This window comes from Lepus europaeus, chromosome 3, assembly GCF_033115175.1.
Source record: "Lepus europaeus isolate LE1 chromosome 3, mLepTim1.pri, whole genome shotgun sequence".
Taxonomy (NCBI): domain Eukaryota; kingdom Metazoa; phylum Chordata; class Mammalia; order Lagomorpha; family Leporidae; genus Lepus; species Lepus europaeus.
The window spans coordinates 80230892-80243465 of record NC_084829.1 but is presented as its reverse complement, the minus strand read 5'-3'; the positions used below and the strand labels follow the sequence as shown (position 1 = coordinate 80243465).

The 12574-nt window shown below is 39.2% G+C and overlaps 1 protein-coding gene across 8 annotated transcripts in view; it reads right to left on the bottom strand.

The window, feature by feature from the left end:
* DOP1A (DOP1 leucine zipper like protein A) overlaps window positions 1–12574 on the bottom strand; it is a 117048-nt gene that overhangs the window by 82414 nt on the left and 22060 nt on the right. For all 8 annotated transcript variants that reach the window (XR_009865501.1, XR_009865503.1, XR_009865502.1 and 5 more), the window contains exons 3-4: window positions 10095–10276; window positions 5097–5267 (exon numbers count right to left, since the gene is read on the bottom strand). Coding sequence is in view for 5 of the 8 variants with exons in the window: in XM_062186417.1 (XP_062042401.1) it covers window positions 5097–5267; window positions 10095–10276 (353 nt within the window). In the remaining 3 variants the exon portion in view is untranslated. The remainder of the gene's footprint in view (window positions 1–5096; window positions 5268–10094; window positions 10277–12574) is intronic.

Sequence of the window (12574 nt, the reverse complement as noted above, 5' to 3'; positions counted from 1 at the left end):
AACAAGGTAATCACTAGAAAGTGAAGGCAGAAAATCTCCTAGTAAAAGTACAAAGGAAATCCCAAGTAAACAATAAGAACATATATGGAAAAATTGATGGACCAAGTTGTTACATACCAATAGTAACCTTGAATCTAAATGGCCTCAACTCTCCACTTACAACATACAGAATGGATGAATGGATTAAAAAAAGAAAACCCAACTAGTTGCTGCCAAGAAACACATCTCACCAATAAAGATAAACACATTCTGAAAGTCAAAGGATGGAAAAAGATATTCCACGCTAACAGAAATAAAATAGAACTGGTGTAGCCATCCTAATATCAGACAAAATAGACTAACACAAAAACTGTTAAAAAGAGATGAAGAAAGACACTATGTAATAATTAAGGGATCAATTCAAAAGGAAGATGTGACTATTATAAACATATATGTACCTAATTACAGGGCACCTGGCTATTTAAAAGAAATGTAGGCCGGTGGTGCGGCTCACTAGGCTAATCCTCCGCGTGTGGCACCAGCACTCCAGGTTCTAGTCCCGGTTGGGGCGCCGGATCCTGTCCCGTTTGCTCCTCTTCCAGTCCAGCTCTCTGCTGTGGCCCGGGAGTGCAGTGGAGGATGGCCTAGGTCCTTGGCCCCTGAACCCACATGGGAGACCAGGAGGAAGCACCTGGCTCCTGACTTTGGATCTGCGTAGCGCGCTGGCTGCAAGGCACCATCCGTTGCAGCCACTTGAGGGGTGAACCAATGGAAAAAGGAAGACCTTTCTCTCTGTCTCTTTCTCTAACTCTGCCTGTCAAAAAAAAAAGAGAAAGAAATGGCCGGCGCCATGGCTTAACAGGCTAATCCTCTGCCTTGTGGCGCCGGCACACCGGGTTCTAGTCCCAGTCGGGGTGCCGGATTCTGTCCCTTCCAGGCCAGCTCTCTGCTGTGGCCTGGGAAGGCAGTGGAGGATGGCCCAAATCCTTGGGCCCTGCACCCACATGGGAGACCGGGAGAAGCACCTGGCTCCTGGCTCCTGGCTTCGGATCAGCATGATGCACCGGCTGCAGCGGCCATTGGAGGGTGAACCAATGGCAAAAAGGAAGACTTTTCTCTCTGTCTCTCTCTCACTATCCACTCTGCCTGTCAAAAAAAGAGAAAGAAATGTTAAGGGATCTAAAGGGAGACATAGGCTTCAAGGCTTCAATGCAATGGACAGATAAACCAGTCAAAAAAAAAAAAAAAAAACAGCAAGGAAACAGCAGAGTCAAATGATACTATGGACCAAATGGACCTAACAGATTATCTGCAGAACTTCTCATCCTACAAATGCAGAATACACATTCTTCTCACCAGTGCATGGAACTTTCTACAGGATATATCACATGCTAAGCCATAAAGTAAGTCTCAGCAAATTCAAAAAAATCAAAATCATTCTATGCATCTTCTCAGACCACAATGCAATGAAGCTGGAAATCACCAACTCAGGAATCTCTAGAACATATGCAAACATGTGGAGACTGAATATTATGCTGCTGAATGAACAGTGGGATATAGCAAAAGCAGTGTTAAGAGGAAAGTTTATAGCAATTGGTGCCTACATCAAGAAATTGGAAAGGCACCAAATCAATGAGATATCAATGCACCTCAAGGACCTAGAAACAATAGCAAACCAAACCCAAAACTAGTAGGAGAAAATAGATAATTGAGAAGAAAAAAACAAAACAAACCAAGAAACAGAAGATCAGTGAAATGAAAAGCTGGTTTTTTTAAAAAAAATAAAATTGACACACCACTGGCTCAAATAACCAAAAAAATAAAATAAAATAAAAAAGAGGGAGAAGACCCAGGTCAAAAAAATTAGAGATGAAAAGGGAAATGTAACAGACACCAGAGAAATAAAAAGATGCATGAGAAATTACTACAGAGATGTATGCCAACAATTCAGGACACCTGTAAGAAATTGATAGAATCCTGAACACATACAACCTACCTAAACTAAGCCACAAAGACACAGAAAAGTTAAACAGACCAATAACCAAGATGGAAACTGAATCAGTAATAAAGACCATCCCAGCAAAGAAAAGCTCAGGGTCGGATAGCTTCACTGCTGAATTGACCAGACATTTAAAGAACTAATTCCCATTCTTCTCAAACTATTCAAAACAATTGAAAGAAAGGGAGTCCTCCCATACTCCTATGAAGCCAGCAAAACCTTAATTCCTAAATCTGAAAAAGATAATAACAGAGTAAGAGAACTATAGACCAATTTCCCTGATGAACATAGATGCAAAAATTCTCAACAAAATACTAGCTAATCAAATCCAACAACACATCAGAAAGATCATTCACCCAGACTATGTGGGATTTATGCATGGTATGCAGGGATGGTTCAACATTCCCACATCAATGTGATACATCACATTAACAAACTGAAGAACACATATTTCAATTGATGCAGAGAAAGCATTTGAAGAAACAATCTTTAAGCTAACTGGGTACAGAAGGAACATTTCTCAACACCATCAAGGCAACTCATGACTAACACAGGGTCAGTATCCAATTAACTGAATGGGGAAAAGTTGGGAGCATTCCCACTGAGATCTGGAACCAGTTAAGGATGCCCACTCTCACCATTACTATTCAGTTTAGACCTCGAAGGTTTGGCCAGAGCCATCAGGCAAGAAAAAGAAATCAAAGGAATACAAATTTGGAAGGAGGAAGTCAAAGTACTCCTATTTGCAGATGACATGATTCTATATATAGGGGATCCAAAAGACTACACTAAGAGACTACTGAAATTCATTCTAGAGTTTGGCAAAGTGGCAGGATATAAAGTCAACACACTAAAATCAGTAGCTTTGTATACACAGACAATGCCATGGATGATAAACAACTTCTAAAATAAATCCCATTCACTATAACTACAAAGATACTTTGTAATAAATTTAACCAAGGACATCAAATATTTTTATGAATAGAATCACAAAACAATAAAGAAAGAAACAGAAGACACACACACATACAAAAGAAAAATCTTCCATGTTCATGGATTGGAAAAATCAGTATCATTAAAATGTCCATACTACCAAAAGCAATTTACAGATTCAATGTGATACCAATCAAAATACCAATGACATTCACCTCAGATCTAGAAAAAAACAATGCTGAAATTCATATGGAAACACAGGAGATATCAATAATAATAGCTAAAATAATCTTATACAACAAAAACAAAGCTGGAGGCATCAGGATACTAGATTTCAAGATATATTACAGGGCAGTTATAGTCAAAACAGCCTGGTACTGGTACAAAAAAATAGAACAGAATAGAAAAGCCAGAAATCAATCCACACATCTACAATGAACTTATCTTTGAGAAAGGAGCTAAAATCAATCCGTGGAACAAGGACAATCTCTTCAACAAATGGTGCTGGGAAAACTGGATCTTTGCATGCAGAAGTATAAAATAAGACCCTTACCTTACACAAAAATCCACTCAACATGGATTAGATCAAAATCTATGACCCAACACCATCAAATTAGAGAAAATTAGGGAAACCCTGTAAGACATTGGCATAGGCAAAGAGTTCTTACAAAAGACCCCAGAGACAGAGGCAATCAAAGCCAAAATTGACAAATGGAATGATTATATCAAGCTGAGAAGCTTCTTTACTGCCAAAGAAACACTCAGCTAAGTGAAGAGGCAAGTGACTGAATGGGAGCAAATATTTGTGAACTATGCAATTGATAAAGGATTAATAACTAGAATATATAAAGAAATTCAACAGCAGCAAGACAAACAACACAGTTAAAAAATGAGCTAAGGACATACTATTTTTCAAAAGAGGGTATTAAAATGGCCAACAGACACGTGAAAAAATGCTCAGGATCACTAGCCATCAGGGAAATGCAAATTAAAACCACAATGAGGTTTCACCTCACCCCTGTTAGAATGGCTTTCACACAGAAATCAACAAACCACAAATGCTGGTGAGGATGTGGGGAAAAGGGTACCCCAATCTACTGTTAGTGAGAATGTAAACTGGTACAGCCACTGTGTAAGACAATACAGAGATTCTTCAGAAATCTGAATATAGACCTACCATATGACCCAGCCATCTTACTCCTGGGAATTTACCCAGGGAAAATTAAATCAGCATATGAAAGAGTTATCTGTACACCCATGTTTATTGTAGCTCAATTCACAATAACTAAGATATGGAATCAACCCAAATGTCTGTCAACTGAAGACTAGATAAAGAAATCATGGGATATATACCCCATGGAATACTTCACAGTGGTTAAAAAAAATGAAATCCTTTTGTTTGCAACATAGTGGAGGAAACTCGAGAACATCATACTTAGTGAAATAAGCCAGTCCCCAAAGGGCAAATACCATCTGTTCTCCCTAATCTGTGATAACTAACCGAGTACCTAAAAGGTAATCTATAGAAGTGAAATTAACACTTCAAGATGCGATGACTTTGAACTGCCCTTGTCTCAACTGTGGAGAAACAGTTATCCCCCCCCCCATACAATTTTTTGAACTCTACTTAGTGCAGAGTTAACCATGTATGTATAAAGTTAACTGCAAATAGATCTCAGTAAAAACTAAGAATGGGAATTGGAGAAGGAGGAGGAAGAGGGGTGGGAGGGTAGTACAGTGGAAAGAGTCACTATACTCCTAAGGTTGTGTCTATGAAAAGCATAAAGTTTGTATTCCTTAAATAAAAAGTTTTTGGCAAAAAAATTGTTATTTTGCACATTATATGTGCAAGACACAGGACTATGTGATTTCATTTTTATAATATTGAAATAGTTATTGTTTATATTCAAGCAACTGAAAAAAACTAAAAAAATTAAAAAGTGTTCCTAATCTCAAGAGTCTACTGAGGTAGAATCTGAATCAATACATTCTCCTCCCAAATCTGTGCTTTTACTACCCATGATATACAGACCAGATACATGTAATAATATTTTATTGATAAAAAAAATCTTCAGGTGATATACTGAAATGTCTAGAATCATTCATTTTTGTGATATCTGATCTGAGGATGCTTGCTAACTAATCCACAATTTCAGTTATAGAAGTACACCAAATACCATTTTACCTTTCATAGTACTCTGATCCTTCTTCTAAGCCAGGAAGAATACCAGTCAGCAATCCTTGTAGACCAGGTTTCAGGGTTTTCCCCAAAGGCAGGTAATATATCTCATACAAACTGAGCAATGTTGGTTTCACAGACATGGCAGCATTTGCGAGAAGAGGAAATAATCCAGAACTATTTAAAAAAATTAAAGAGGAGGGGAGAGAAAAATAACTAAAATATTAATTCAAATGTAATTCTATTTGTATATAAATCTTTGAGATTTTTTATAAGTATACAGATTGGCTTAAAATTATATCTATTTGATGATAATTTCTACATCAATTAACCCAACCCAGTATTCTCACCTGAGTTTCATAACCATAAACCCAGTAGCTCCCTAAGCTGTTTCACAATGTCTTCCTATTTCACAGTTCCAAAACGGAATCTCCTCTTGCCTGCAAACCTGTTGTTTAACTCATAATTATCACTTCAAAATGGCCAATCTGGCTAACCAAAAGCCATAAATCTAGGCATGATCCTCAGCTGAAAAGAAGTAATTTTTATTCTAACCCTCAGTCATTAAGTTTTCTCTCCAAGCCACTTCCCTGGATATGTTTCGAAAATAGTAAATTCTACTTCCACCAGGCATTTACTTAGAAGAGACCATCATCCTATCTTGAGCACATCCTAACTGGTATTGCTTCAGCAGTGTTCTAAGGTGGTTGTTCTCATCAAAACCTCTAATTGGTTTTCTATTGCCAATGTGGCTTTTAACATCTCTCAAAATTTAGTTACTGTATAACACTTTGCAATTTTAATGCTGACTGCTCTAAATCTGAGATCCAGATATGTACTACCCAAAGTTTACTTTACATACTCATTTAAATATTAAGGTACTCAAGCTGCACTAGCTTTCTTAACAACTTTGTACACTGCAGCACATTAAAAAAAAGTTTACAGGCTGGCATTGTGGTATAGCAGGTAAAACCACTGCCATTGATGCCAGCATATAATATGGGTACTGGTTTATGTCCCACCTGCTCTACTTCCAATCCAGCTCCCTGATAGTGGCCTGGGAAAACCAGCAGAAGATGACCCAAGTGTTTGGGCCCCTGCAATCCATGTGGAAGACCTGGCTGAATCTCCTGGCTTCTAGTCTCAGCTTGGCCCAGCCCCTGCTATTGCAGACATCTGGGGAATAAACCCGCAGCAGATGGAAGATCTCTCTCTCCCTCTTTCAAATAAATAAATAAATAAATAAATAAATAAATAAATATTGGGGAAAAAAAAGCTTGAAGAGAGATATGCCATTTTATCATGTAATTACAGACCTTTAAAAATAAATGTATTTTATGGTATAACAATCTTGGGATTAAAGGAATCATTATTTAATAAACATAAATATAAATAAACTCTAGTTTTAATGTAAACTGAAAATGAATCTTGATGTGAATGGAAGGGGGGAGGGAGCAGGAGATGAGAGGGTTGCAGGTGGGAGGACAGTTATGGGGGGGGGGGAAGCCTTTGTAATCCATAAACTGTACTTTGGAAATTTATATTTATTAAATAAAAGTTAGAAAAAAAAAGACGATTTAAAAATTTTCTGCACCAAAAAAAATCTTTTCTTTTTGATTTTTATTTTATTTTATTTTATTTTACAGGCAGAGTGGATAGTGAGAGAGAGAGAGAGACAGAGAGAAAGGTCTTCCTTTTTGCCATTGGTTCACCCTCCAATGGCCACTGCGGCCGGTGCATCGTGCTGATCCGAAGCCAGGAGCCAGGTGCTTCTCCTAGTCTCCCATGCGGGTGCAGGGCCCAAGGACTTGGGCCATCCTCCACTGCCTTCCCGGGCCATAGCAGAGAGCTGGCCTGGAAGAGGGGCAACCGGGATAGAATCCGGCGCCCCAACCAGGACTAGAACCCGCTGTGCCGGTGCCGCAAGGCAGAGGATTAGCCTGTTAAGCCACGGTGCCGGCCCCCCCCAAAAAAATCTTTTAAGTACTTTATCTACTTGAAAGGCAGAGTAACAGTGACAGAGATCAATAGAAAGACAAAGATCTTCCATCTACTGGTTCACTTCCCAAATGCTCACAACAGTTGAGGCTGGGCCAGGCTGAAGCTAGGATTCGGGAACTCCATCCAGGACTCTGACAGTGTCAGGGGCCCAAGCACTTGAGCCATCATCATGTCCCATTCTTTGAGGATCACATTAGCAGCAAGCTAGATCAGAAGCATAGGCTGGTTCAAGTCCTAGAACCTGAACCAGCACTCCAATATGGGATGAAGGAGTCCAAAGGGCTACTTAACCCCACTGAGACATGACATCTGCTCTCCAAAATAATTTTTCAATTCAATTTTTCTCTGAACTTTTATGAAGTATCCTCATATGTCTTCCTACCCTTCACCCCCTCCCCCACCGATGGTGGCAAGTGATGGGGGTGGGAAAAAGGTATAGGAATAGAATAGGGAGAATGAAATAGGACAGTTTCAAATAGGGCAGAGAAAGTTTATCTGAGCAAAACTAAAAAGAAAATACATAATAGAATGCATCAAAAAGCTGTAAATTGGTTTTTAAAATACTGGCAAAATTGATGGCCGGCGCCGTGGCTCACTAGGCTAATCCTCCGCCTTGCAGCGCAGGCACACCGGGTTCTAGTCCCGGTCGGGGCATCGATCCTGTCCCGGCTGCCCCTCTTCCAGGCCAGCTCTCTGCTGTGGCCCGGGAGTGCAGTGGAGGATGGCCCAAGTGCTTGGGCCCTGCACACCATGGGAGACCAGGATAAGTACCTGGCTCCTGCCATCGGATTAGCACGGTGCACCGGCCGCAGCGCGCTACCGCGGCGGCCATTGGAGAGTGAACCAACGGCAAAAGGAAGACCTTTCTCTCTGTCTCTGTCTCACTGTCCACTCTGCCTGTCAAAAAAAAAAAATACTGGCAAAATTGATATATTTCTGATAACACTGATCTTGTCAAGGGTGGCTTGAATCACCAATATTAACAATGAAAAAACAGGGCTGGCACCGTGGCTCAACAGGCTAATCCTCCACCTAGCAGCGCCGGCACACCAGGTTCTAGTCCCGGTCGGGGCGCCAGATTCTGTCCCGGTTGCCCCTCTTCCAGGCCAGCTCTCTGCTATGGCCCGGGAAGGCAGTGGAGGATAGCCCAAGTGCTTGGGCCCTGCACCCCATGGGAGACCAGGAGAAGCACCTGGCTCCTGCCTTTGGATCAGTCTGGTGCGCTGGCCCCGTGGTGGCCATTGGAGGGTGAACTAACGGCAAAAGGAAGACCTTTCTCTCTGTCTCTCTCTCTCTGTCTACTCTGTCAAAAATAAAATAAAAAAAAAAATGAAAAAACAAACATTACTAGACTCCTGTTACAAAGATGATAAATATATTATGAAAAATTTTGGGCTGATACATCTGAAAATTTAGATAAAATGGGCAAATTTCCAGAAAAGCAACTTAATAAAACTGATAGAAGACAAAAACAATGATAAGAGTTCCACATATACTAATGGAATTAAATCTGTAATTACAAATCTGCCCGTAAGCTTTTGATGAAATCTTACAAATATTTAATTATACCAATACTGTGAAAATTCTGGAACAGAAAAGAGGGACAATTCCAAACTTGTGTTATGAAGTTAGCTTAATGTAGGCACCAAAATCATATGCGAATGTAAAATCAAATCCACTGTCTAGTCAGCAGAAGATGCACTAAAGGAATGGACATTCAGCCTAGTTGTTAGGACATCCGTGCCTCACATCAGAGTACCTGGGTTCAATTCCTGGCTCTGGCTCCAATCCAATTTTCTATTAATATAGACCCTGAGAGGCAGCTATGATGGCCCAAGTAATTGTGTTCTTGACATTCATATGGGAAACTTGTATTGAACTGTTGATTCCCAGTTTCAGCCCTGGCTCAGCCCCGGCCGGTATAGGAATTTGGGGAGTGATCCACAAGGTGGGAGTACTGTTTCTCAAATAAATATGAGGACTATAATTAAAAATACTATAATCATACATTTAGGATTTTTATTAAATGAGTGGATTTTAGCTGCCCTTACCACCAAAAAAGGATATCTGAGGCGATGGATATGTTACTTTGTTTTAGTATAGTAACAATTTTACTGTCTTATAACATCAAGCTACACACCTGAAATGTACACAGTAAAATTATTTTTAAAAAAATGAAATTAGGGGCCGGCGCCGCGGCTCAGTAGGCTAATCCTCCACCTTGTGGCGCCGGCACACCGGGTTCTAGTCCCGGTCGGGGCACCGATCCTGTCCCGGTTGCCCCTCTTCCAGGCCAGCTCTCTGCTGTGGCCAGGGCGTGCAGTGGAGGATGGCCCAAGTGCTTGGGCCCTGCACCCCATGGGAGACCAGGAGAAGCACCTGGCTCCTGCCATCGGATCAGCGCGGTGCGCCGGCTGCAGCGCGCCTACCGCAGCGGCCATTGGAGGGTGAACCAACGGCAAAAAGGAAGACCTTTCTTTCTCTCTCTCTCTCACTGTCCACTCTGCCTGTCAAAAAAATTAAAAAAAAAAAAAAAGATAAATTATTAGTGTAGATAAGCTTGCTCAAGGGAAAAACGTAAAGACAAAAGAAAGGCACAGGATTAAGTGAGCCTTAAGAGGAAAAAATAATGGAGATTGAAAAATAGTAACTAAGCAGGAAAATGTGTTATCATGGCAACCAATTCTAAAGACTAGTTCAACTAGAGAAAAGTCAACAATATTTAAATCTTTTAAGAGATCGAGGTATTTTGTTTTCTCAGAGCTAGTTTTCAAGCTTAAAAGGGTAGAATATACTAGGTTCAACAATTTTAAGTGAGACTTCTCATAAATAACAGCTAATACAAAAAAGTCAAAGTTCAAAAATTTTTGTGAATTAAATATGTAAGAAATATATCTGAAACATTAAAGTGATTTCAAATGTTTCATTCTTAGTGTGGGAAGCATAACATACTTTAGCAATAAATTTTATTCAATTATGTATAAATAGTAAAATTATTCTTACCTATATAAAAAAAGATCTTTGGCAAGTCGCTTAGGTCCAATGATTTTGAAGATAATTTCATATGTTTCAAGTGCCTTCCGATGAACTCCACCTGGTAATGCTGGATGTAGACACTGAGCTAGGCGTTTGCCTATGGTCAGCTTTTTAGGTACTACCTGGTACTTTGCATTATTTTGTAAGACCTTGAAGAAAGCATTTTAATGAAGTTGATAAAAACAAAAATATTATCCTTTATTTCCATTTTCTAGCATACATAACATTAGCAAAAATTATTGTAGGTTTTTGCTTTTGTCATATCTGCTTATATATACTACGCTTAAAATATACCTGAAATTAAAACAGGAGAATTTAAAAATAAATCCATTACATGTTAACAGACATTATATTTTTAATGAAAAATAATACTCTCCAAAACAAATTTATTCAGAAGAATGGAACTTTTTAAAAATTTTTCAAAGTCTTTAATATCTAATATAAAAAGACAACAGTTGGAAAATCGTTAGCCTTGTTTGAAAACAAGGAAAATCTAACCTTATCATATATTTTGTTAGAAGAGAGAAAAAAACCAATGTTCCAGGTCTAATATGTTATATTATAGCAAGTAATTCTGATGCATATAAGAACATCTAGGGTAGGCATTTATTCAGTTGAGGGGTTAGGAGATGCTGTGTGGGACACCTATATCCCAATATATCAGTTTGAGTCCCAGATCTGGCTCCTGACTCCAGCTTCCTGATGTATACCCTCTGAGGCAGCAAGTGATAGTTGGGACCCTGTCACCCATATGGGAGAACTGAATTGAGTTCTTGGTTCTTGGCTGTGTCTGGCCTACTGTCTACTATTGCAGGCATTTGGGGAGCAAATCACCAGATGGGAGATCTGTCTCTTTCTGCCTTCCAAATAATTTTTTTCAAAAAACAAAAAAAAATTCAAATAAGGAAATTGCCCATTTGTTTTTACAAACTTAATTTTCCCATTGGACAAGGAAATTTGCTTATTTACTCAACTAAAATACTTCTTTAGAGATAATGGTCAGGCAAAGGTTTAAGGAGATCCTATGTTGAAAACCACCCAAAGTAGATTAGTTATTTAGGTAACAAAAAAATCTCAAAACATGGTCCTTCAATATGAACAAAGACAACAATTTTAAAGGATTAATATAGTGTCACAAACACTCAGAATGAATACAGAATAATACGCTGGTACTGGAACTTGAAAGAAATACACAAAAAGTCCTTCATTTTAGAAAAGAAAAAACTGAAGTGGAACTCTATAAAATAATCACAAAAAAAAGTCCAGAGAATTTTCCAGTTCCTTACATTTATACTAACACGTATATTTAAACTATCTTCAATATATACATATTTATGAAATTCTTGTATTGTCCTACCATGATTTTAAATATGTTTCATCAAAAACTTGAGTATTCTATTTTATCTTATCTGGATACAATGACATCTGCTTTCGTGAATATTGGATGATCTATAAAAACTAATGATGCAATTAATTAGAAAAATTTCCATAATTTAATGAATTGTCTTTGAAAGTAGCTCTCAGTTAAGTCTTCAGGAAGAAACCCTCAGAAGTTTTCAGAAACAAAGAATCTATCCTTAAGCAAACTCATATTGTTGGTTACAACTTTTTGTGGCTGTTAAGAAATCAAAAATTTTCAAACCTCATTTTTTTTTTTTTTTTTTTTTTGACTGGCAGAGTGGACAGTGAGACAGAGAGACAGAGAGAAAGGTCTTCCTTTTGCTGTTGGTTCACCCTCCAATGGCCGCCGCGGTAGGCGCGCTGAGGCCGGCGCACCGTGCTGATCCGATGGCAGGAGCCAGGTGCTTCTCCTGGTCTCCCATGGGGTGCAGGGCCCAAGGACTTGGGCCATCCTCCACTGCACTCCCTGGCCACAGCAGAGAGCTGGCCTGGAAGAGGGGCAACCGGGACAGAATCCGGTGCCCCGACTGGGACTAGAACCCGGTGTGCCGGCGCCGCAAGGCGGAGGATTAGCCTGTTGGGCCGCGGCGCGGCCCAAATGTCATATCTTAAATGTTTGAAGTTAACATGTAAAACAGATGTTTGTGCATCTAATTTTAACATAAATCACTGACACATTAAAAAGTTAAGGTTTTCAAGATAAGAAGGTTATATCTGTGGTATCAGGTTAAAAACTAATGTCTTTGGTATGTATCTTAAGGCAGATTTCTGTTCTAATAATTGTTGTTTAATAATAAGCTATTTGATGATTTTGTGTGTGTGTGTCTCATAGCTTTATTGTTCCTTTGTGGATCTGTAGGCATCTATTTGTTAAAACAGGTTTTGGAAGAGCACTGCTTTCCTATATAGTCTCTAATATTTAGAAGCTTTCTAGTCCATAACAACAAAACTCTTCAAAACTATGGGTGAAGTGAGCAAAATCTCATCTACGGCCAAAAGAATAAAAATAAAAATAGGGTCAAAGTCAAAAACTATGAGTTGATTAG